General features: G+C 43.7%; 1 protein-coding gene across 1 annotated transcript in view; it reads left to right on the top strand.

Moving 5' to 3' along the window:
- FAT2 (FAT atypical cadherin 2) overlaps nt 1-27,470 on the top strand; it is a 105,616-nt gene that overhangs the window by 20,661 nt on the left and 57,485 nt on the right. The window contains exons 2-3 of the mRNA XM_081181101.1: nt 13,430-16,702; nt 17,103-17,417. Of these exons, the coding sequence (XP_081037227.1) occupies nt 13,438-16,702; nt 17,103-17,417 (3,580 nt within the window). The 5' untranslated portion in view covers nt 13,430-13,437. The remainder of the gene's footprint in view (nt 1-13,429; nt 16,703-17,102; nt 17,418-27,470) is intronic.

Here is a 27,470-nt window from a genome sequence, read left to right on the forward strand (position 1 = left end):
TTTGCAAAAAGGTGTACATTAGGCAAAATGGCCTATAAAAGTGGAAATATTAGGAGAAAATTGCATTAAATGCAAAATTATATTAAATCTCTTGAGGACTTAAAAAAAAAAGTTTACAAACTAGTGTGGAAAAACAGGGAACTGATCGTAAGTTTGGAAAAATAGGAAAGGGGAAGAAACTGAAATTGACAGGCTTGCCCATCCCTGTTCTTTGGTCTAGTGGAGTATTCCCTCTTGTTTTCTCCTATTCACCCGTTTATTGAGGCAGCTTCCAGGTAATGCTATCAGGGAGCCAGGTGGTGAGCACAGTAGCAGATTTCTGGGCAATGCTGGCTCGCTTCCTTGCATGAGATGGCAGGGATTCCTTTTCCTCCCCCACTTTTCCCAATCACCTGGACAAAGGCTGCCTATGTTGTTGCCACACAAGACCCACATGCAGCAACATGCCTACCCTCTCTCTAAAGGTTACAGGGAAGAATGAAGACGGAGGGGGAGGGAAATAACTCTTCCAGCTCCACAGATAAGTCAAGAAAGGGTCAGTTTTATTGGGGCTGTAAAAGTGCAAAGATCAGAAAGGCAACTGGGACAGAGATTACGGAGCATATGCAAAAATGGAAGCGAGGCTGAGGGAGTCGGGAGAGAGGTCAAGGGGAATTTATGGTGGGGGTTATCCAGACTGTGTAGTCACGTCCAGTATTTATTTTCCTACGAGATTTCCTACCCATCCTTCACCATAAGGTCCAAGGAACGGTTACCCAACAATATAGTCATACACTTATAACAACAAGCAAAACAGTTACAATGATGGAAGCAAGTAGAACAGTAAAATTGTTCTAACCAAAATCAAACCATTTTTCCCTCCTCATTTCCTCCTCCTGTCTCTCTCTCTTTGGAAATAATTTTTATTTGATTTTACAAGTGTAGAATTATACCAATTCAAAATACAAATCCATATTTAGAGATTTCTCTGAATCTCCTGACTCCCCCCCCTCCCCTCCATGGCTCCTATTGTCAACCTTTTCTACTGTCATAATCCATATTTTACATCTCTCCATATTGACCATGATATTTGCTACATTACAAGTGTTATTGGAATCCTGCTAATGTTTTCATTTGCTTGCAGTGGTCTCCTAGAGAAATTATATATTTTTTGTCTTCTTGGTTCCTGAGTTTTTCAGTCAATTTTGCCATTTTGGCGTACTCCAACAGCTTGATTTGCCATTCCTCTCTGATAGGGACTTTATCTTCTTTCCATCTCAAATCAAACACTATGGATGCTACAAAACAAAATACTTTCATGTCAAATGTCAGAATAAGGAGTTGTGTCTTTACTCTTGGGGCGAAAGCTGTACCACTGTGAAGGAAGGAAGGAGCTGCACACTTTAGGCGCTGCCAAACCGCACATTTATGGAAAACCGCATTTCTATGGAATCCTTACCAATTCAACAGACAAGGGTTTGCTCTCAATTCAGATGTATTTTTGCTGAATGATTGATGCTGCCTTTAATGTTGTGTCAGGGAGTTTGGAAATTGTTTATGTACACCATCATGGAATCCATATTTTCATCATGGTGCAAGGTGCAAAATGCACACTACTGTGGCTGCCCAGTGAAAGGGCTAGCAAGGGGATCTGTATGGAGACAGGTGTGTTGGGGCTTCTTCTTCTTCTTTGGCGATCACTTGTACCTGAGTAAGATTGTCTTCCATAAACACAGTTTTAACAATGAGTCCGTAAGTGACCGTGGAGGCCAATTCTGGATCCACACGTCCTTCCACAGTGGGGACATTGGTTCCCAGGTGGGAGTTGATCACGGTGTGGATTTGCCAAGCGTGCCTTGCTCTTCGCACGTTTCTCCCTTGCGTCCTAAGTTTGAGTGTCTTCAAAGCCCATGACACCTTTGGTAAAGGCTGTTCTCCAGTTGGAGCGCTTGCAGGCAAGTGTTTCCCAGTTGTTAGTCTTTATAGTACTTTTTTTTAAAGATTTGCCTTAGATTTGTCTTTAAACCTCTTTTGTTCACCACCAGCATTACGCTTTCCATTTTTAAGTTCGTAATAGAGTAGTTACTTTGGAAGACAAACAATTAGGCATCCGCACAACATGACCAGTCCAACGAAGTTGATGTTGAAGAATCATTGCTTCAACACTGGTGATCTTTGCTTCTTCCAGTACACTGGTATTAGTTTGCCTGTCTTCCCAAGTGATGTGTACAAATTTTCAGAGACACCGTTGATGGAATCTTTCGAGGAGTTGGAGATGGCGTTTATAAGTACTTACAGGTGGTCAAGAATGAATTTACTCTGCACACATCACTGTTCCTTCCTTTGAAGCGACTATAATATAAATGGTCTAGCAGTTCATATGAAGTGTGCATGGCATCAAACTACCCCCATTTAAATGGACAGTTCCACAGAACTTCAGTCTTATCAGTTCAATCCTCTTAGAGAAATTATTTTTCTGGAGTTTATTTTCTAATTTGCCAGCATCCCTTTTTTCTTCCAGTGTGCTGCATCTTTTAGATTGTAAGCACGTGGACCAGGAACTGCCTTGTTATTAATGCAAAGACAGCACTTAGTTAATTTTAGGCACTTATACTTCTAGCAGCAACAGTTGCAGTAGTAATAATATAACTTCCTTTCCCTCCCTATCACAATTTCATGGATGGCGTAAGAGAAGCAGAAGTAGAAACCAAGGCAGCAGAGGGAATGGGGTACCTTTAGTATCACCCGTCCTCATTATACCTGCAAACAGTGCAAAAAGGTTGGTAGTGCTCTTGTGATGTTCCAGTTTCTTTTACTGGGGCTTGTATGGGATAACTCCCCAGTATTGTTTTGGAACAGGTTCTGCAGCCATTTTGTTTGCGATTTTAATAGAAGACACCCAAATAGACAGCATTGCCAGTGTCCTCATTGCTGCTGCTGTAGGTCTCAAAGAATCAAAGGCCAACGTATTTTCACATTATAAAGAAAGGAAATAGTGTGTGTGTGTGTGTGTGTGTGTGTGTGTGTGTGTGTGTGTGTGTGTGTACGCATTCATTAAACTCCAGATGGATGAATTAGTCCTTGAGCACAATATATAATTATTGGTCGCCAGTAATATTTCCCACATTTCAAAGAAATTCCTCTCCAGAACCTCACCCTTGTGCCAGCCTCTTCATTTGAATATGTCGTAGCCAGACTTGTAAATGTAGAGTCAAATGGGGTTTTAATTTAAGCTCACCAAGATGGCTGCTCAGTTAAAATGCTGAATTAATTAAAAACATAATGAGGTGCTTGGGAAGTGTACTTATATTTAAGAACCTGAAACCTTTAGTGAGGATCATGAGTCATTTGGCAGAGATCTCTTGGTGTTTACCTACCAGCACTTAACACAGAACCACCTGTGTAGCTGGTGTGTCTTCTTCTTCTTCTTACCAATGTATTATTACAAGGAGGATTCCCAAACCACCAGAGCAAACAGCAAGGACAAAGTGGGGAGATTAGTAATGCTGGTTCTAGTATGGCCACAAAGCAAAACCCCACCCCTCTCTCCGTCCAGCCAGTCATAACACAGTATAGCAGGCACACCTGCCTGAGGCTCCCCGCTTCGGTCTTGGGCACACCTCTGTTGCTCTGCTTTTTCTCACCAGTTGCTGTATCAAAGATCAGCACCTTGCCTGGCCCCAGCATCTGCAGATGACTAGCAAGCCTTTGCAAACCGGTTCCTTTGTTTTGGCAGCCTCCGTGCCTCCTTCTTTCCTGCCTGCTTGAGTTGCAAAGGGCTTCAGACAACCTTCGCAAAGTCTGGAAGGTGGGGCCAATATGGGGCTTCTGATCCCAGAATCCCGCTCTGAAAATTCTTGAATTGAAGCTCATCATCATGGGTGGATGCCCATGTCTACATTGCCAGGGATTAAAGCGGCGTAAATAGCATTCAGGGGAATTTCAGGAAATCGGCAAAATGTCCGGGATTTTCTTGACAGAAGCAGGAAATGCCTTTTTCTGGGTAATTCCTTTTTTAAAAAAGAAAAGCTCAAAGTCCGGAATTTTACTCCTTGAAATATGGCAACCCTAATGTTGCCTGGGTTTGTGAAACAAGGTAGGATACCTGGGTGTCCACAGGAATGCTTTGTGGTGGTATTGGGGGCAAAGTAAAAGACTGATAGGGGGAGCACACAAACACAAAGGATGAGAATAATGCTGGTACATTTTACCTCATATCTAAGGTTATACAAGGGACGCGGGTGGCGCTGTGGGTTAAACTACAGAGCCTAGGACTTGCCGATCAGAAGGTCGGCAGTTCGAATCCCCGTGACGGGGTGAGCTCCCGTTCCCCGGTCCCTGCTCCTGCCAACCTAGCAGTTCAGAAGCAAGTCAAAGTGCAAGTAGATAAATAGGTACTGCTCTGACGGGAAGGTAAACGGCGTTTCCGTGCACTGCTCTGGTTCGCCAGAAGTGGCTTAGTCATGCTGGCCACATGACCCGGAAGCTGTACGCTGGCTCCCTCGGTCAATGAAGCGAGATGAGCGCCGCAACCCCAGAGTCGGTCACAACTGGACCTAATGGTCAGGGGTCCCTTTACCCTTTACCTTTACTAAGGTTATACAGATACTAGAAATTTAATTTTAAAAATAAAAGAGACAGAGCTGGGGCTCTGGGAATTACAGTTCATTGGGGCAGGTGGGCTTGCAACATAAAGGGTACACAAATATTAGTCAATCCCTCTTCCTTCAGCTGTGAGGCTCGCCCCTGCCTATATTTTCTTCTGAGAACCCACAGAGAACTCAGCGCAGGATACCACGCAAATCCTGCAGAAGTCGAGATGAAATGAAACACCTTTCAGTTTAATCATTTGTAGTTCTTGCTGGGATACATATTGTATAACCTCAGTGCCAGTGTAGCAAAACTGCTCCACCTCATCTCCCCAATAGTCATTGTATCTTTAAAGGAGGAATTAGAATTGAACAAAAATGCACAATCAGATTGATCATGTAGCACTGTTTTTAATGAACAGTGTTTCAAGCTGTTTCCATGCGTGTATGTATGTATGTATGTTTGGTGGAGTGGGATTGTATGCATTGAGTTCCTTATCATTCTAGGAGTTTCCGACATGCACAGTTGTGCACATATTGCTAGGGCATTAGATAAGGAACTCAGAGAGAGAGAGAGAGAGAGAGAGAGAGAGAGAGAGAGAGAGAGAGGCACAGTCCCTGTGGGTTCTTTCCTCTTACCACTTAAGTAGTTGTTTTTCTTAGGAGTTAATCTGTAGGCAATCGTTTCACCACACCTTGATTAAAATTTGGTAGACCTGCCAGGAATCAACTGTTTTGGGAGCTGGATCCAGGCCACAGTTTGCCAGTTGTACATCTCTTGCTTTCGTAAAAGAAGACTCATTTTCCCTACTTTAACACTGATTTGATCAAAGACTGCATTGCTTTCTGTTCATTTTATAGTACACAGCTGAGCAGAAGCTGTCATTACGCTATATGCTAGATTCCAGCCATGAACTATCTATTCATTTTCACATTACCAGACCCTTGTGAATCCATTTTACGTTTCCTGCTCTAAACTTTCACTCACTTACGACTTCAGGCAGTCTTCCCAAAATACAATGTAGTGGATGTACCTTATGGATTGATGCTTTTTCTGCATGGCCTACACACACAAAGTAGCATGTGGAGCATGAAAAGAGCCCTCTGCATCCTTGCCAGACCACCTCCACACTCTCAGTATTAAGTTAGGGAAGGAGATTGTGGCCTACCCACAATGCCTTGCTAACAGCTCATAATGACGGATCTGAGTACTTCCTAAAGAAAGTTTTGGCACCCATTGTCCCAAAGTGAGAATTTTTTTTGAAGTCCTCAGAGATGAAAGCACAAGGTACTTCTGTGCATTTGTTTCCCTCATAAACACCAGGATGCCTTGTAGGCATCTGCTGCTGCTTCTGAGGCAAAGTACCAGACAGGCCACACCTTGAGCATCCCTTCCCCACCTTAAAGGTGTGTTATAGAACCCAAAATTAATTAATTGCACCTGATGTCTGCAGTACACCATAGCTTATGTGGCATTCCCCCAGCCCAGCCCATAATTCCCTTCTACTATTCAAACTGCAGGCACTGCAGCTTCAGATCTTTTGTTTTGAGCTATATATGTTCTCCTCCATTAAGCTGGGAGCAGGACAAGGAATGTATGCCAGCATAAACTATTGTAAAGCCTTGTAGCACCCTAAAGACTAACAAATGTATTATGGTATAAGCTTTCATGGACTACTGTCTACCTTATCAGTTGTCTTTGGGTTTGGGCTTGTGGGACCCACTCAGTTGGCAATAAAGTGGTACCTCTGGTTTGAACTTAATTCATTCTGGAGGTCCGTTCTTAACATGGAACTGTTCTTAACCTGATGTACCACTTTAGCAAATGGGGCCTCCAGCCGCTGCGCCACCACACGATTTCTGTTCTCACCCTGAGGAAAAGTTCTTAACCCGAAGTACTACTTCCGAGTTAGTGGAGTCTGTAACCCAAAGTGTCTGTAACCTGGGGTGTTTGTAACCCGAGGTACCACTGTAGTAGGGCTTGATGCAACTGCATTAAGCTTGATAGTTGGCAGTAGTTGAAAAATACATTGGGATCCAAGAAAAGCAAAGTGTTCTTTGAACTTTGTGGATATGGTAGGGAAAGTGTGTTTGTATATGGAGAGGATTTTGTGGAAGATGAAGCCCTTCATGTTGTTGTGTAGGTGAAACCGTCCATTCCGTGCTTCAAGGTTTGAGCTTCAATAAAGCAAGGATAGTATTAGGCGGAGTGTTCCATAGTGATTGTAGTGTATACATCTGTCAGTAGGAAACGACCCCAAACATTTTTTAGTTCGGGCCATGGTTCAGGGCAGAAACCTGGATGGTTAAGTCCAGTCAAAGGCAACTATGGGGTTGCTGCGCCCATCTCACTTTCAGGCTGAGGGAGTCGACGTTTGTGCACAGACAGCTTTCTGGTCATGTGGCCAGCATGACTAAACCGCTTCTGGCATAATGGAACACCTTGATGTAAGCCAGAGCACACGGAAATGTCATTTAGCTTCCCGCCACAGTGTGTACTGTACCTATTTATCTACTTGCACTGGCATGCTTTCAAACTGCTAGGTTGGCAGGAGCTGGGACAGAGCAACGGGAGCTCACCCCATCACAGGGATTTGAACCACTGACCTTCTGATCGGCAAGCCCAAGAGGCTCAGTGGTTTAGACCACGGCGCCACCTGCATCAGAGTAACAGTTTTGCAAGCAGAAAGTCCCCAGTTGATTAATCTCTGACATCACCAGGTAGGGCTGGGACTGTCCCCTGTCTAAAATCCTGGAGAGCTGCTGCCAGCAGTCAGTGTAAATGTGGAGCTCGGTGGACCAATAATGTGGCTCAGTATAAAGAACTTTCCTCTGTTCCTTTGTTGATCTCCCCATCATGCTGTCCTTGGGAGGTGTAGTCTAGTCTATGTTGCTTCTTTACAACAGCTGCTAGCCATAATGGCTGTGTTCCACCTCCACCATCAGTGGTACAATACCTCTGAATACCAGTTGCTGGGAATCACAGGTGGGCAGAGTGCCATTCTGCTGAAGCCCCACTTGCGGGATTCCCAAAAGCATCTGGTTGCCCACTGTGAGAACAGCATGCTGGACTAGATGGGCCATTGGCCTGACTCAGCAGGCTCTTCTGATGTTCTCCATGCGTCAGTGCTGGTTTGCTGTAATGCGCTCCATGCGTGTCTGATTTGGAAGCTCCATCTAGTGCAAAATTCAGTAGCCTGATTACTGATGGCCAAGAAAAAGTCACACCATTGTTAAAACAGCTGCACTGAGTGAGGTTCAAGGCACCCACTTTTATCAAGATTTGCTTGATTGGCACCTTTATTTTTTATCCCCAAAGGTGTTGCATTCACCCCATACATTTAAAACGCATTCCTTTCCTCCTCCCAAAGAATCCTGGGAACTGTAGTTACCCCTCACAGAGCTATAATTCATAGCACCCTTCACAAACTACAGTTCCCAGGATTATTGGTGGGGGTGTGCTTTAAATAGGCCTTATCTGTATGGTGTGGGCACAGCCCCAACTGCTCACAGATGGTCTAGAGCAGGCATTTCCAAAGTTTGTTTCGGGGACCTAATCTGGCCCACCGGTTGATTTAATCCACCCCCGTGGATTAAAAGCTCAGCAACTTTGGGCGGCCCGCACACATGTTCACTTCATCAGATCTGGCCCTCTTTGAAAAAAGTTTGGACACCCATGGTCTAGAGCCTTGGCACATGACAAGCTGGTTCACGTGACTTGTGAAATGTTAGGGCATGTTGTGGTATGGTTTGTTTATGTTACTGCTTTTTGAACAGTGGTCATTGGCTGTAACAAACAGATTGGTTGATATACTGCTTTTTGGCCCAAGCCCCACCAAAAGCATTGAACAACATTACAGTAAATACAATGAATCGATCTCAACAATATAGAACTGCAAAATCAGTGAATACCCACCAAGCACATCAGTGCGCTGCATTCATGCTGTCACCAGCTAGCCACTGCTGGGCAAGGAGACCACCTGTGAAAGACCAGAAGCCCTGATGCCAATTTTGACTACCTAAACTTCCACAGCAGGACCCGTCCCCTTTGATATCTTATGAAGCCTCTGCTCATTTCGTTTACAGTATGAGACATGAAATCCTTCCTGCTTCACAGGACTTGAGGGCACCAGCATTTGCATGGCTTCTTTCTAGGATCAGCAGATGAGGAACCAAGAGAAAGAGAAACAAGTTCCTGCATGCTCCCTGACTATTCAACCCTGTTAAAGTTGTGACATGAACCGCACTGTTAAAATCATGGCTCTCTGGCTGAGAATAAGCAGTGTGTGTGTGTGTGTGTGTGTGTGTGTGTGTGTCCGTGTCCGTCCTTTTGTTCTCAAAGCCTAAACCTGTCATTTTTCTCTAAGAGCACTTGTGTCTCTCAAATTATTTGCTCAGCATATGGGTAGGCAAGCATCTTTGAGGGGAAGTGAACCCTTCTTTCAGTAGCTGACAGGCCACAGATCATACTGCTTCGCTTCTGTATTGGTTGAAACAGCAGAATATGCCAGACACTGTCACCCCAAAAACATGTCATTTGGAGCAAATTTATAATAAAGGGACCCCTGACCATTAGGTCCAGTCGAGGGCGACTCTGGGGTTGTGGTGCTCATCTCGCTTTATTGGCCGAGGGAGCCGGCGTACAGCTTCCAGGTCATGTGGCCAGCATGGCTAAGCCGCTTCTGGTGAACCAGAGCAGCGCATGGAAACGCCATTTACCTTCCTGCCAGAGCAGTACCTATTTATCTACTTGCACTTTGACGTGCTTTCAAACTGCTAGGTTGGCAGGAGCTAGGAGCTGGGACCGAGCAACGGGAGCTCACCCCATCACAGGGATTCAAACTGCTGACCTTCTGATCGGCAAGCCTTAAGTTCAGTGGTTTAGACCAGTGTTTCCCAAACGTTTTTGGGCAACGGCACACCTGTTAGCCGGAAAAAAATCTCGCGGCACACCACCATTAAAGCCCCGCCCCGTGACGTCAGCGCGCAGCGTCACGCCGGGAGGGACGCACAAAAGCGAAAGTTTTTTCCCTCCCCCTTGCCGGGGTGGGAGGAGGCAGCAGAGCGAGGGCAGCTGAGGCGGCGGCGGCTGTTGTGGTGGTGGCGGCGATAGCGGGCGGAGGAGGGGGCGGCGGCGGGAGTTGCTGCTGCTGTTGTTGCTGCTGCTGCCCGGACATGCCGGCCTCCTCCTCCTCCGCTGTCTCGCGATCCTCCCTTTTGCGCGCGCTGCCCCGCCGCTCGGCACCACCACCGCGGAGCCGCCCCCGGCTCGACGCGGATCCTCGCTGCCGCCGCCTCTCACCGCCCGACTCGCCCGCCTTCCTCCCACGGCACACCAGCCGATGTCTCACGGCACACTAGTGTGCCGCGGAACACCGGTTGGGAAACACTGGTTTAGACCACAGCGCCACCCGCGTCCCTAATACAGCTGTACAAGTGTGAAAACCCTCATAATCCAATATGGACTGATTGTTAATGCCCCCAAGTTTGCTACTCCTATAGTTGAAAAACAGTGCATTATAAATTAAGTTAAAGTGTGGGAGGTTCTGTTAGCTAGATGTCATCTCCAAACTATGCAGTTCTCACCATTTTATCATTCTGAGAAAACAGATTATGGTCTTCCAGATTGCTTTTTTTTTTTTTTTAGCGATTGGTTGACATGCTGAGGGAGGCATTTACAGCTTTGAGATTTCGAATTATGCCCACAGCGTATTTGGATGGGACATATGCCAGAATGCCTGTTTATCTGCATCCAGGGAGAGGTGGGAAAAAATATTTCATTATGCTCCTTGCAATGTATTCATGTATTATTCTCCCAGGGGTAGAATTCCCAAAGGAATTCTTTAGAGAATTTCCTTTATAACAGTATAGGGAGCAAATCTGCTGTTTGTTGATAAAAAATAGAAACACTACATATAAAGCTTCTATGTTTCCCTAAACAGCCCAAAGCATTAGACAAAATATCATTGTATATCAAGGAGTCTTGCATGCTAGGGACCATGTATTCTAAAGCATACTTCTTTGCTGTTTGTATTTTTCTGATGACCATTGGTTTCTATCAAATAAATTTCATAGAATCATAGAATTGTAGAGTTGGAAGGGACCTCCAAGGGTCATCTAGTCCAACCTCCTGCAATGCAGGAATCTCAACTAAAGCATCCATGACAGATGGCCATCCAACCTCTGCTTAAAAACCTCCAAGGAAGGAGAGTCCACAACCTTCTGAGGGAGACTGTCAATTTGACGGCCAATACCTGACATCTCAAGCATCTATATTCCCTCCAACTGTTAGGTAAAGCTACTCAATCTGGCTTTGATTGGGGTTTTTTGGGGGGAGGGATATAGCACTCCACCTAAAATCTATGTCTTCCTTTGTTTCTTCTGTTTACTTGTTGCCCACCTACAAAGGAACCTGTGTGTTTTGTCTAAGGATGGAGGACAGACCTGGATCGCGACTCGTTTGGGTAGTACAACCTGAATGGCAACCAAATACAGTGGTACCTTGGGTTACATACGCTTCAGGTTACATACGCTTCAGGTTACAGACTCCGCTAACTCAGAAATAGTGCTTCAGGTTAAGAACTTTGCTTCAGGAGGAGAACAGAAATCATGTTCTGGTGGCGCGGCAGCAGCAGGAGGCCCCATTAGCTAAAGTGGTGCTTCAGGTTAAAACAGTTTCAGGTTAAAAACGGACCTCTGGAACGAATTAAGTACTTAACCCGAGGTACCACTGTAGATCTCATTTGCTTGACTGTTGCCTCCTTCCCCACCTCATCTTTGGCCTCTTACAAAATGGAGACAAATGACTTCACTACAAGATACACTGGTGTGTGTGTGTGTGTGTGTGTGTGTGTGTGTGTGTGTGTGTGTGTGTCCCCGTCCCTTTTGTTGCTGCTGCTTTGTTACCATCTAGTCTGATAAAAATGTTTTGTAGAACTGCATGCAATTTTGTGAGATTTTGGTTGGCAAAATATATGTATTCCCTCCCTCCCCTGCCCAATTCTATATCCAGTAGCAGCCTAAGTAGTTAGAAGATTGGGATGAGACAGGGTGAGGCTGGGCCTATGCAGGTGCCTAAGCAAAGACAATCCAGTCATTCTGCCAGTGTGCCCACGGAATGGATTACGTTCAACAACCAAGGTACCGCTGTATCTAGTTTAATAAAGCATTTCCACAAGTGAGACTCATACACACATAAACAGCACAGTTACAAACTGAGGCTATGGCTATGTGCACCGTACATTTGACTTAAAGTGAAAAGCAAACTATTTTTGGACGCTGGATCTTGAAAAAGTGTCTGGACGAACAAGTCTGCCTTGTTTAAGGCAGGATAGTGCCAAACATCTGGCAGGTACTTGATCATTGATTTTTAATTTAAAACAGGAAGGAACAGCACCTGATAGAGATCTCCCGGGATATCCAGGGTAAATATAGGCACCTATAATTAACCCAAAATGTATGTAAATATTCTCTCTTTTCATCCCTGAATGCAAATTTAAAAAAGCGTTCACCTGTCTTTTTGCAAAAATATTTTCAGTATTATGATTAGCCTTAAGCCCTTTCCTCTGTGATATCCGTAATATCACTAACAAAATGATGTGTAACTGAAGAGACCAGCCATAAAGCATGTCATGTGTTAAGGAGGGAAAGAGGGCAGCTAGGTTCTGACACCAGACGCAGACAACTGCTGGAGATGTGGGAGTAAAAATGCGAACCTAGTACATATGATGATTAACTGCCCGATGATAAGATCATTTTGCTGCAAGGTGAGGATATTTATAGCAAGAGTAATTAATAAAAAAAATTTGTTATTTAGGGGAATTGAATTTAATTCTAAATTATATTTTGGAAACATTGGAGATTTCAAGGGGTCCAAAAAATGGATGTACCGTGCTATATTAGAAGCAAAAAAAACTTGTTTTGATGAATTGGAAGAGCCCCAAAAAGATTCCATTGAGCACATGGATTGATAATATGGACAGATTAGCTACATATGAACGAATTGCATGTCAGTGCAAAATAAGAATGGATAAATATGAAGAAATCTGGAACAAATACCGTATTTTTTCCTCTATAAGACTCACCTTTTCCCTCCTAAAAAGTAAGGGGAAATGTGTGTGCGTCTTATGGAGCGAATGCAGGCTGCGCAGCTATCCCAGAAGCCAGAATAGCAAGAGGGATTGCTGCTTTCGCTGCGCAGCGATCCCTCTGGCTGTTCTGGCTTCTGAGATTCAGAATATTTTTTTTCTCGTTTCCTCCTCCAAAAACTAGGTGCGTCTTGTGGTCTGGTGCGTCTTATAGAGCGAAAAATACGGTATTTAAGTGATAAGGCGGATAGTGGTGGGAAGTAGGGGGAGGAGAGAGAGAGGTGGGAAAATATTGTTTTAAAAGGTGTAGTCATAGGTATATCAGTGTATTCAAATCTGAATTGTCAAATTGTGTTGTTATTGTTATTATGATTTTTGTTGTATGTGTCTTTTGCAGTTGTTGTTTGTATCAAAAAAATGATTAAATAATAATAATAAAAAGCTAGGTTCTGACACAGGAGAGACAGAAATGTGACCAGGGTATAGGAGAAGTGAAATGTGAGGGAGATGGGTGAGGCAGTGAGGTGGTTGGTGCAGTGCAGGGGGAAAGCCAATCTGATGCTTCCGCCACTGCACCCACACCACACTGACCTCCCTGCTGCCTTGCCTGTCTCCTTCTCAGTAACTAGCAGGAAGTCAGCTAAACAGCACAGCCCAACCACATCCTGCTGGTCACCACTGCATTTAGCTTAAGCTCTGTATTATTTTTTTCTGTACCTTGTTTTCCCTTTGGCAATTCCGCCTCCTCACTTCTTCTCGTTTTCCTTCCTTTAGGGCCTGCAATGGAAATCGAAACAAGGAGGCTCGCTGTGACTGTTGCACTGTGCCTGACGTCTTTTCTGGCTTGTGAAGGGAATTCAGAAAAAGGCAATGCTTCCCTGTTGCACTTTACTTATCCCCTTTATAACACGACAGTCTATGAAAATTCCCCTCCCAAAACCTATGTGGAGAGCTATGTCAAAATGGGTATTTACATCACGGACCCAGCATGGGACATCAGATACAAGATTGCTTCTGGGGACACGAGTGGCCTGTTTAAAACAGAGGAGCATATTGTGGGAGATTTCTGCTTTTTGAGGATCAGGACTAAAAGTGGTAATACCGAGCGGCCGAACAGGGAGTTCAAAGACAAGTACGTGTTAATAATCCAAGCCTTGGAGAAAACATTTGCCTATGAGGCTTGGGCCAAAGTACTGATCCACATCCTTGACAGAAATGACTTGAAGCCTCTGTTCTCACCACCCTCTTATAAAGTCACCATCCAAGAAGATACACCCCTGAAAACCTCCATTGGTGCAGTCAGTGCCACAGATGCTGATGTTGGTCAGAATGCAGAGTTCTATTATGCGTTTAGTACAAGGTCACCACTATTTTCCATTCACCCCACCAGTGGGGTAATTATGACTGCTGTGAAACTGAACTCCACCCACAGGGGGAAGCACCAGTTAAAGGTTCTGGCTGTCGACAGAATGAAGAAGATCTCTGAAGGAAGTGGCTTTGGAAACGTGGCCAGTCTTACAATCCAGGTGGAGCCATCTATCAAGAAACCCCCCATTATAACTTCAGTGATGGTGAGGCCATCCGATTCTCCTGAGGATCTCCTTTATGCTACGTTGAGTGTGGAAGTAGATGGATCAGGAGCTGGGGTAGATTCAGTTGACATTGTGGCTGGAGATCCAAGGAGGCACTTCAAATCCATTAGATCCTATGTGGGAAGTAATGAGTTCATGATAGTGTCAGCCAGAGAGATCAATTGGAATGATAACCCACATGGTTTTAATCTCAGCCTACGGGCTAAAGACAAAAACAAGCCACCTCTTCTTTCTCAGATTGTAGTTATTCAAATACCACCTTCCAAATACGCCTCTGCGAGATTTGAAAAAGATCTGTATCATGTCCAGCTCAGTGAATTTGCACCTCCTGGCAGTCATGTTGCAATGGTTCAGATTAGTCCAGTTCTCCCAAATCTAAAATACATTCTGAAACCCAGTTATGGTAGCACAAGCTTTAAAATCAACCCTCAGACTGGCCTGATAACTACAGACAAACTAATAGATTTCCAGGAACAGTCCCACTTTGAACTCAAAGTTACAACAAGTTACAGTGAGGTCTTTGCCACTGTCTTGGTTAGTATTATTGATTGCAACAACCATGCTCCAAGCTTCAACCAACCATCGTACCATGGCAGCTTTGATGAAAATCTGCCTCTGGGCACCAGCATCCTGTCTGTGAAGGCTACAGATAGTGACTCTGGGGAGAACGGTTTCATCACATATACCATAGCCAACCAGAGAGCTGTTCCATTTGCCATTGACCCATTTTCAGGTGTCATCTCCATCTCCAAGTTAATGGATTATGAGCTAATGCAGAGGTTGTACCATTTGCGTGTCTGGGCATCAGACTCAGGGTCTCCTTTTCGCCTTCAGACCGAGGTCTTCGTTTCCCTCAGAATGAATAACATGAATGATAATGCACCAGCATTTGAGAAGATTAACTGCAATGCAAGTATTCCATGGGACTTGCCTGTTGGCCACTCTGTGATCACAGTGTCAGCCATTGATAATGACGAGCTTCAGCCCATCAAATATGAAATCATGTCTGGCAATGAGAGGCAGCTTTTTGAACTGGATCCTGTGTCTGGGGTGATTTCTCTTAGAGCTCCTCTAAGAGATCTCCATGATAAACTAGCGACGTCCTACTCTTTAAAAATCACAGCCACAGATGGAGAAAACTCTGCTTTCCCAACCTATGTAAATATCACTGTGGTCTACCAGGATACCCAAGTAGACTTTCAGTGTGAGGATACTGGGGTCCTTAAGGAACTAACTAAGAGCATGATCCACTCTATTGAATCCCAGTCTCCAGAGCAAAAACCAGATGAAGATTCCTCCTTGAATGTGCATCTTATAAACCATCATGCACCACAGTTTGATGATGCCTTCCCAAGATCTATTGATATAATGGAGACAACCCCAGTCAACTCAACCATTGCACAGCTGAGAGCTGTAGACAGTGATACCGGCTTTAATGGAAAGATGGTCTATGTAATATCTTCTGGGAATGAGGATGGCCGTTTTTACATTGACACAGAAACGGGTCTCCTCCTGGTCTCCTGTCCTTTGGACCATGAAAGAACAAGTTTCTACGTACTTAACGTTACAGTGTACGACCTTGGCATTCCTCAGAAGTCTTGCTGGAAGTTGCTAGCGGTAAACGTTCTGGATACAAATGATAACGCTCCTAAATTTTCGCAACATACATACTTGGTTACTATACCAGAGGATGTAGAAATAGGCACAACCATCACCGTGGTGAAAGCCCATGATGCGGATACAAATGACAATGGGAGAGTGAAATATTCTTTTTTGGCACCTTCTGATAAATTTGACATCAATAGCATCACTGGTGAAGTAGCAGTGACTGTTCCCCTTGACAGAGAATCGTGTCCTCATTACATATTAAAAGTTGAAGCCAGAGACCAGCCACTAACAGGCCAGCAGCTCTTTGCAGTGGCTGATCTGGTTATTTCTTTGGAAGATGTAAACGACAATTCTCCACGCTGCATCCCAGCCTTGAATAAGGTGAAGGTTCCTGAGGACCTGCCCCTTGGGACAACATTGCTGTTCCTAGAAGCCTTTGATCCAGATACTGCATCTGGGGGAGAGCTGAAATATAGCCTGTTCAGAGATGATGAGGATATGTTTCACCTGAATGAGTTTACAGGGGCACTGGTCTTGGAAAAAGAGCTGGACTATGAGAAGAGGGACACTTACAATCTAACTGTGAGAATCAGCGATGCTGGGACACCCCTGTCTCTTTCTTCCCTCTGCCATATTGAGATTGATGTTCTGGACGTCAATGAAAACTTGCACCCGCCTCGCTTTGCCTCTTTTGTGTATGAAGGGTCAGTGAAGGAAAACAGACCAGAAGGGACATCAGTGATGACAGTGATAGCGAACGATGGCGATAAAGGGAAAGATGGAGAAATCCAGTATTTCATCAGAGAGGGAACAGGCTTGGCTGTCTTCGATATTGAAAAGGACACAGGTAATAATAATAATAGGACACTAGACAAGATAGAAAAAATGGCTTAAATGGCATGGGTTGTTTGGCATGAAATTTTCATGTGCCAGCATTTTTTTTAAAAAAAATGCTAGTATTATCTGTGTTTATAAGACTTCCTCAACCTCGGCCCTCCAGATGTTTTTGGCCTACAACTCCCATGATCCCTAGCTAGCAGGACCACTGGTCAGGGATGATGGGAAATGTAGTCTCAAAACATCTGGAGGGCCAAGGTTGAGGAAGCATGGGCTACTTTGTCTTTAAAGGGCTTCGGAGTAAGAAATCCACTTACTTTAATTTTTGAAAGGGATTCTTATATACATATACATATATATATATTTCTAATTGTGGAATCCATATATTCCCCCTTTTTTATTTCTCTTAGGTACAATCTTTACCACAGGTCCACTAGACAGAGAATCCAACAGTCATTATTGGTTGACGGTGCTAGCTGTTGATAGAGGATCAGTCCCTCTGTCTTCTGTGGTTGACATTTACATTGAAGTCACTGACGTAAATGACAATCCGCCTCAGATGTCGAGACCAATCTTTTATGCCTCTGTCATGGAAAATTCCCCAGCCAACACCTCCATCCTTCAGGTTGAAGCTACTGACCCAGATTCTGGCTCCCAAGGGAAGCTGACCTTCCACATCATAAATGAAAACCATAATAGATTCTTCGCCATTAATCCTGTCACAGGTAAGGAATAAACACATGCAGATCCTGTGTTTGTTTTTTAATCCTTCCTAATGTGTATGAGGTTTGTTTTACAAGGAGTAAAGTCTGGTAATGCCCACCATTTGCAAAGACTCGATCTCAGTATGGTATCTGCTTATTAGAAAATACTTACAGTTCTGTCAAAGACACACACACCCCACTGCTGGTCACCACAAACAAATAAAATGTTCAGATGTCTAGAGGGAACAAATGTTTCTTGCTTGGCTTCCTCGCTTGGAGCAGGTGGAAGATAGATGAATGAGAAAACATTAAAAATATTGATCATTGCTTTTTCAGCGCAATGAGTTTAAAACATGAATAGGCTACTATTGTCTGAATATAGGTCTTAGGATATTGAGAATTCATTCACACCATGCAAGGGAAGCCTGTGGCTTTCCAGATGTTGCTGATGTTGTTGTAATTTATTACCTGCCCTTTCTCCCTAAGGTCCTAGGATGGGTCACAACAACTGAAACACAGTGCTAAACACAGATTAAAACAGCTGACAATCACAAAAATAAAAATTAAAAAAATAAAGTGAGTCCCAGGGTGTTCAGTTACTTTCTTGAATTAAAAAACAACAACAAAAAACCACTGTTGTTATTGTGGGAACTGGGAGTCAATGCAAGGTCGTATTCAATGCAAACTGCTATCAACACTAGCTAAATTCCCCTTGCTTTACCATTTCTATAAATCTGAGCTGTGTCTATCACTTCCCTTGTTTTGTCAGTGTTAGCAGAGGAGGTATCAACTCAGCCTTTCGCCTCCATTATGTCTGTGTCATCTCTAGCTTAGGGAACAGATCCATCCAGATTGTTCAAATCCTACCAGTGTTTAATGTAAACTGCCTCTGAAAAGTAGTCTTCTGGGTCTGGTGTTGGGCCAGTCTTTAAACAAAGCACTCCTGCTGTAAGTGACGCAATGCTAGAGACGTTGGCTTCATTCACTGCACGATGTGGAGGTGATGAGTTCCCAATTGGGCTGCTGTATGTGTACATTAGGGATATGGGTGAAGTGTACTGGAATAGTTCCCTAGTTTTGAGTTTGTGGCTGACAGTAGGAGAGAATTGTTGATGCACCATGTTGTCTTCAGGCAGCAAAACTGGCTTTGTAGTTTGTGATTTACAGCATTTAAATAGGAGCATGCAGACTCTGGCACAACCTTTGCCACAACTAGTGCCAGTAGCTGGCATGCCTGGTATCTTTTCAGTTTCATTTCATTGACTGCTTCTAAACTGCTTTGTCTTTTGATTTATTTTCGTCTGTTGCTTAAAACCTGCTTCTCATTCCCAAGGGACCACAACATATCAGAATGATCAATCAATGTAGCCAAGAATAATATATCAAAAAACAAAACAAGTAAAGATCAAAATCATATCCAAACCAGAGCAAGGATACAATAAATCTGTTAAATCCATAAGAATTAATTAATTCAACAACCGTTTCCATTAACTGTAAAATGAGCAGTCCTGAGAAGCACGGCATATAACAGAATAAAAGTCAATATTTTTCACTTAGCCAGAAGGTTTTATGTGAAGTGATGGCACACCCCAGAACCTCCTACACAAAGAGTGTCCTGTGGATCAGATCAAATGCCCATCAGTATCCGTCAGTTGCCAACCAGATGCCTATGGGCAGCCCACAAGTTGAACATGAGTGCAACCACACTCTCTTGCTAGTAGTTAGAGGCACACTTCCTCTGCTTCTGGAAATAATATAGTCATCGTGACTAGTAGCCATTTGTATACTCACTCCCCATGAATTGGCCAATCCCCTTTTAAAGCTGCCCATAATGGCGGCCATTGCAGCATCTTGTGGTAACAAATTCTGTAGTTTAACTTTGTGCTGTGTGAAAAAGCACTTCCTTTTGACTGTCCTGACTCTCTCAACATTCACTTTCATTAGATGACTCTGGGTTATGGGGGAGGCAGAAAAATATATCCCCACCTATTTTTTCTACACCACGCATGGCTTTACACATCTCTGTTGTGCTTTATACACTTCTATTGCGTATTACTCATCTTTTTTCCCTAAGCTGTAATTCCCCAAACACTGTAATTTTTTTCTGATAGGGGAGTTGTTCCAGCCCTCTGGTCACTTTGATTGCCCTTTTCTACACCTTCCCAGCTCTGCAATACTCTTTTGAGATGAGATGACCAGAACTAAACATGCTATTCCTTCAGATCTCGAGGAAATAAACAACTATCTGATTTTCAGAAAACATCTGAAGGCAGCCCTGTTTAGGGAAGTTTTAAATATTTGATGTTGTTGCTTTTTTATTATTGTTATTGGTGTTCTGTTGGGAGCCACCCCAGCCACATGAAATGTAAAAGTTTCAGTATTTTTGTTGTTGTTGTTCTCTCTTTAGTTCTGTTCTAGATAGTTAAGGTGCTAGAAGAGAGGAATGATGACCCTAGTTAAATATGTGAGGGATTTGTTAAAGTGAGGAAGGTATAAGTGAATGAGATGCGTGTGCAAAGGGCAATGTCAGCTAAGGAAGTTGAATAGATTTTTGGGAGATGAGCCAGAACTGGCTGAAATCCTGCGCAGGGAATGCGCCGCATGGCAGCAGTTTGCAGCTCCTTTGTGACACTTCAAACTACCTGCCGCTGGCAATGTATTTATATCCCTACCTAAGCTGATGGCCCAGCTGAGCTTTTGCCAAGTGCTTTCTCACTGGGGAGATTTTACAGTCCAAAGAAGCCATTTGCACATATGCTCGGGAACCAGGCATTCAGCTGGAATTTTCTTTGAAGCTTTTCTTGCTGCAGCTCAAGCAGCCAAGAAGGCCAGCTGCTTCTGAAACCCAGCAACAGGTTGGATTTTGAGCTGTACAAAGTAGCAAGAAAGCTCCATCTACCCACAGGTCTTTGGATCACAGTCTATGGCAGCTTGCGGGCCTCAGACTAACATATGCAGGAATAATACCAGGGTCCTCCTGCTTAAAGAAATTGAAAACAAAAGATTTGGTGTAAAAATGCGGTGTTAATTAAATGGGTCTGCTACATAGCTATAATGTTTCTTTTGGTAAACCTTATAAAATGTTAGTAACACTTCAACTCTTTACGAAAGAGCTTCTGCTGTCAAATCTGTGTGATTCTTAGATAATAATAAAATGGCTGTTTTAGGTTCCTGGGCATGTACAGAATGCCTTTCTTTCACCATCAACTAACCCCAAGCTGTCTTCCACAATGTTGGGTTACTCGGAGCAGTCTCCAATGCTCTCTTTGTCCAAGCCCCAATGCATCTCTTTGTACAAGTGAGAGAGCAAGCCCCTTCACCTTATTTTCTTGAACTCTCTCTTCTGGAAGACATGCCTGACTGGAATGACAACCAGGACTAGCCAGTGCAGCAGCATCCTTTCAAGGTCACATTTTTTTCTTTGGGCGCTTCCTGATTCAAAGGGTAGCTCAGCTTTTGTGTATTATGCTGTCATTTGGTTGGTGAAATTGCTCAGAATTCTTCTTTGCATCAGGCATCGCTTTAACCAAGATCTATTAATCTACACATTATGGATTAGCCATAAACTGGCTAGTCTTGTCTTTTTCTCCAACCACATATTGCTCATTTTCCCGCCGCAGGCCTTGTCAGGGCTAATTGTGAAGAGTAGCTTGTTATATCATTCATCTTTAAGCTAGGTTTCATTCCTGATTTGGTAGGTTACACCCATTGCTCTACCCTTGGTTTATTCTTTTCCTTTTTAAGAGAGGGAAAGATGGAGGGAGAGAGTGAAAGAAAATAGAGATGTGTTGCAGTACATTTTCCAAGATATTCCATTCCCTTTCCCCTCTCCCTGTTGTTGTTGTTGTTGTTGTTCTTTTACCACCACAACCCCTGTCAGCATTCCATGGCTACTGAGCATGCTCAGCTTGTGTCTACACTAACCCATTTGAAGCACAAATATGTAGTTTTTCTCAATCCAGAATCATTGATGCTCTGCCTTAATATGCTGCTTTCAATCTGGATTAATTCTAGATGCTGCTGTCCGCAAGGGTGAGTGTGGTTCCTTGATACCATCCCCATGATTAGGTTAACAACACCTTTTCTTCTCTGCACACCCCCAGGTGTACAAAGAAGGAATTGGTGACTGTGATATGCATACCCACAACATCACTGGGCAGCTGGGACCGCTTGCATCAGTATTCAGATGGACACAAGATGATACAAAATTAAATCTCCAATGAGCTTTTATTTTTGGAATGAAACCCTTTTCTCAAGAACCACTTTTTAGGGACAAAGGAATGCAAAGTAGATCTATATGGTAGGTGGACTTTGTAGAAAAAAAGAAGTGCACAATCTCCATTGATTCAGCAATAAAATGTGTGGACGCAGCTGCCACCCACATTGAGCCATTTGGGCTCCCTCTTTCTTTGAGGGTTTCTTTCTATTATTTTAATTAATTGAAGAATTAATCATCTTCTACAAATCTCGGGGATCTCTAAAGCCTGTTGTCAACAGACGCATCCTTCTTGCGCACAAGATAATGCCAGTTTAGCTACATAAGGCTCCACACTTGGAGATGAAGTTTGCTCATAATGCAAAGGATATGTTTACACAAACAGAGAAAGAGAGAGAGAATAAAGGGCATTAAAAGCAGGCCCTGCATTGCTGATTGAGACTCCTGTTATGCGATACTGGCAAACGGCAGTTAATGCTTGGATGAGAAGATCTCTAAAGAAACGGATGCATTCAGTGAGAAGAATAGTGGATGGTACTGGATCGAAGGCTTTTGTAGTAACTGGAGAACTTGGATTTCTAACCTTTCCTCCTGCAGCAAGCCTCTGCATGCTCGGGCTGTTCCAAAACATAATCTGCTGCCTTTTATTATCAAGTCTTACATTCCTGGATTTGACTCTTGGAATTAGGAATGATAGAAAATGAACCCAAGAGGTACATGTAGAAAAACCCACTCCTGACTCAGATTATCTCCCTTTCTGCTTCTGTGTATGGACAAGTAGATGTTCTGAAATGCCCCCCCCCGGGGGGGGGGAGGACTGCTTCCACACAGTTAAGTTCTTTTAGTACCAGTCTGCACTGCTTACAGTCAACCTACATGCAGGCTTGACAGCTTCAAAGTCAAATCGGTTATGGTTAAGAACAGGAGTCAGCAACCTTTTTCAGCCATGGGCCAGTCCACCATCCCTCAGACCATGTGGTGGGCCAGACTATATTTTGGGGGGGAAATGAACAAATTCCTATGTCCCATGAATAACCCAGAGATGCATTTTAAATAAAAGGACACATTCTACTCATGTAAAAACACACTGATTCCCGGACCACCCGCGGGCCGGATTGAGCAGGCGATTGGGCCTTAGGTTACCTACCCCTGGTTAAGAGAGAAGTAACATCCCAGTTATACACATATTCAGCAAAGTGAAAAGCTGGTTTAATATTGCCACCACCCCACAATCCCCAGTATGTAATACAATGTGTAGCAGAAGACATGATGCAATTTGCAGCAGTTAGCCACTAACTTCATATATGCATTTATATTATAAGTGTTTGCTATGGACACCTGCTTCTTGCAAACCAAAAGTAATAAGATACTAGCCCCTGATATCTGCATTGGTCTAGGCTTCTCTGAAGATGTTGAAAGATGTCGACCACAGCTTATGAAATTGCATAGGTTCAACGTGTCAGGTGATGAGTAACTTGAGTCAGGAGCAATGCACTTTTTGAAACCATGTTGGTCATCCTCTTCAAACACACAACCTGGATCCTGAAAAAACTGGACCCTAAACCAAATGCTGCAATTTGTAGGAATTTACAGGATCTGGATGGGTGGGGAGAATTATGCACTCACACTCTCAGTCCCTAGGAGTTCAAAGAAAAAGGAATGCAAATTGTTGCTAAAGCAGCAAATTTTAGGCAAACCACTTAAACCTCATTTAGTTGGTACCCCCCTCCCGCAACGTACACAGACATGCCCAGTAACTTGGTTCACATTCTTTTAAATCCTTAAGTTCTAATAAGGTTGAACCAGGACTTTGTCCTCAGCTCCACCTTTGCCAAGAGAACTTGGGGGGTTTTTTATGCTTGGCCAACTGTGCAGTGTTAATATTTCTGCTTCTGTTCTGACATGACTGGATGTTCTTTCTCTTTGCTTGACGAAAAGCAGAAGCCAGGCATTCCATAACTGCAGGCAGAAACGATACGTTCCCAATTTTCTACATGTGAGCTCAGCCATATAGGCAGCAAACTCCAAACCAGGAGTAAAGAAACACAGAGGCTTTGCCTCCATGGTTTAGAAATGAACCCTGAGGCACAAACACCATGGCAAAATCTGCTAGCATATGCAGGTCAGTTGCTTTGCCATGAAGTGTAGTCACTCATTCCCCATCACACAGTGGGAGAATATGTACCATTTTCTGAGGCCTGAGCAGATTCTAAAGGACAATCCAGCACAAACAGAAGTACTTTCAGGGCCCATTTGCACCACTGTAATACAGTGCTGAGTGAGGACCTGGGAGCCCTGGGTTCAAATCTCCAGTGAGACATAAAGCTTGCTGAGTGACCTGTGTCAGCCACAGTCTCTCATTATAACTTGTGTCACAGGATTATTGCAGGATAAAACTGGGGGGACATGGAGGAAAGGTGACATATCGATGTGGCGATTTTGTTCTTTTAAAATGCAGCAGAATCACAGAATTTCCAAAAATGCTCAGAAGCACCAAAACAGAATGTATTTATTTGTGACATTTATCTGCTGCGCATGCAGCATTTCCTTTCCAGTCCCACTCAAAATAAGAAAAACCAAACAAGAATTCAAACAATAAACATTATTTTAAAGAATACCCACCACCTTTACAAAATGGCAGCACCTGTAATTCCATAGAGGAAGCTATGACAACCAAGAGTTTGTACCACAGTCATCTCTTGGGTTCCTTACGTCAGTGACCTTAATTCAGCCAGGGAAAGGATGGACTCCATAATTTACTCATCCTGGTTTAAGCAAGTCCTGCTCACCTGATTTCCACCTCCCGGATCAAACTTAAGATTTACTGTCAGCTAATGGTCAGGGGTCCCTTTACCTTTACCTTTTTAATTCCAGGATTTGGGAAGTGGGCAGGGAAAGCTTAGCAAGGAAGGATTATACGTTTCGTATAAATCAGCAAAACACTACTGGACTATTTTTCTGTGACTGGAAAACACTGCTTTTGAGAGGCCTTTGAATTATGTAGAGCACACAGACACAGGACTACATGAATCCAATTCTGCAGTGAGTGTGGAAGACACTTCAGAGCTACAATCAGGTGTCAGTCCATTTGTAATCCAAATTTATTAATCAACATAAACACTTTGGTGCTCTGCTTTTCAGGAGTTTAGTAATGAAACCACTCAGGTTACCGATTAACTAGGGTAACAGCCTAATAGGAAGGATTGCCCCGGCGTTTCTAAGAGACCCAGTGCTCTAGTCATTTCTCTCTTGGTGATTTTTGGCAGAGGGCACAGATGTTACATTATGCCAATGCAGCGTTAGCAGCATCGATGGATGGGGGATTTGAGGACTCTCAGCCTTTCAGAAATGTCTTTAACTCAAGGTTGTACACAGATACTTGAAAATGTGTTGAATATTGCTTCATGAATACATTTTGAGGGTCAAGCCTGCCTTCTAACTCCTAAACCCACCCAAAGGCTTGTTTATTTACAGTAAGTAGGGCTGCATTCTTCACCCTTCATCCTTGTGGCTTTGAGGAACAGTAGAGTCACCTTCACAGCTTGGACACACATCGCAGTGGGAGGGGGCGAGGTGGCGAGCTGGACAATCAGGGCTGATCCCTGCCCCAGCTCCAGAGTGTGAGGTCCAGTGGCTCCTGGGTTGGTTCAGTTCCACCTCTTCCCCAGGGCTTTCCACTAGATTCTGCTGGCAGGGAAACTGTCAGGAGCTCGTCCTACACTCGAGTAGGACCCTGGCAGAGACACATGCCCGACTGGCATGTTCTCTCCCTCCTGGTTGATCGTTCGGGAGCTTCAAAAGCTTTCTTCAGCGCGGACATCACAGTGACCGATGCCAACAGACATCAGCACACTTAGGGATCTGCAGAGTCTTCGCAGCTTGTGTAACAGACCTCAGCAACTCAGCATTTTGGCTAATCTACTTTATTTACATATAAACACATACATATAAACACATACTGCAACATGGCTCCCTCTCTCTCTAGCATCAGACAGCAAAGAGAAAGAACAAAGGACAATAGTCCCACTTCAGGGAACACAGTAACACAAACATCCTGTCTCCGTCACTCCCCACTTTGTGGAGTCAAAAAATACACCGTCATGTGACAGACAAAAATCCCATGACTGTAATCACAGAGCAGGAATTCTAACAAACTTCCTGTGGGCCTCCTGCCAACCTGCCCATTCATTGGGGGCAAAAGGCACATTTTCTCTGTCCCAGCACTGCAGGGACTGGCAGGAGACCAGCTCAGCCGAGAGAACCAAACAGAGGGACACCTCGATTCAATCCACCACCACCACCAAGCCCAGCTAAATAAAACAGTAATGTTTATGCTCTGGACATCAATTTTCCATAATATTTTAGTCACATTGACACTTTAGATGTGTAGGTATTCATTTAAAACATCTTAGACGTACACCTAAATATGTGAAGTGTAGTGAAGGACAGCATGCTTATTAAAATCGAAAAAGAATTTATTTATTTTTCTGTCTAAAGTGGTGAAAAATAAAAGTGTATATCTTTGGGGGAACAAAAGCTTTAGATGCTGCACCCTGCCTGTATTTCTAACCCTTTGCTTTTTATAGGGAAATGAGTGGCAGTTAAATAAGAAAGCGCATTCACTCTAATTATTTTCTCCTTAATGCCAGCTCCATGTCACTGCATCTTCCTAGATGTGCTGTGAACATGGATCCATGTCAACACATCTCATATTTGTGTGCAGGAGCAAAAGCATCCACGGCTCTATTTTGGAATTAGTGCAATTAACCATTAACCACAATTCCTCTCATATCTCATTACAGGGTGTTTAACAGACCTTGTAAGGAAATCAGTGGGGTGTGTGGCATGGACTGGAATCACAGGGCAGCCAAACAAGATCTCCCTCTAAAAGTACAACTGCCTTGTCAAGGAGCAAAACAATTAAAAGCAGGATGAGAGAAATTGGGGAAATAAACCCCAAAGCAGGGAGCAGGGGGTGGGAAGGCAGACATATTACTTCTGATTTAACATGTGGTCATTGTGCATTATGGGAGCATCAGGAAGAAGATGTAGGTGCTCTGTCTTCCTCCTCCTAATGATTCTCCCCTGCAAATGCTTCTCCAGGCTCTTAAACCAGAATTAATTGTGGCTAGGGTAAAAAAATGGCGGGAGATATTTGCAAATAAGAGTTTGGTAGTGGGAGGAATAAGTACTTGCCAATTCTCCCTTGCAAATGCCCCAAAGGGGCTCCATGTAATAAGGATTAGTTGCAGATTCTCCCAGTTCTTTTCTTATTATTCAAAAGTTCCAGGATGATTTGGGTTCTCTCCAGTTGTCTTCCAGCAAAAGAATAATTTTGGGATGTTGATTTTTTAAAAAATTGTGCATCGGCCTTCACACTTGGCTCCTTCACTATACATTTTCTCTGTTTAGGTTTTTTTATTTGTTTGTTTGTTTCAGCCTGTTCTTTGTATTACTCCAGCACAGAATAAAAATTAAAATTAGGTTAATAAGAATAAAGGTGCTACATTTCAGGAAGTACAGTGGTGCCTTGCAAGACGAAAAGAATCCGTTCCGCGAGTCTCTTTGTCTTGCGGTTTTTCGTCTTGCGAAGCAAGCCCATTAGCAGCTTAGCGGATTAGCGCTATTAGCGGCTTAGCGGGCTTAGCAGATCAGCTGATAAGCGGTTTAGCAGCTTAGCGGATCAGCTGATAAGCGGCTTAGCGGCTTAGCGGATCAGCTGATAAGCAGCTTAGCGGATCAGCTGTTAAGCGGCTTAGTGGCTTAGGATCAGCTGATAAGCGGTTTAGCGGCTTGAGAAAAAGGGGGGAAGGGGAAAAATCCACAGGAACTCGCAAGACATTTTCGTCTTGCGAAGC

This window comes from Podarcis bocagei (genome assembly GCF_964188305.1).
Source record: "Podarcis bocagei genome assembly, chromosome: 2".
Classification (NCBI taxonomy): Eukaryota; Metazoa; Chordata; class Lepidosauria; order Squamata; family Lacertidae; genus Podarcis; species Podarcis bocagei.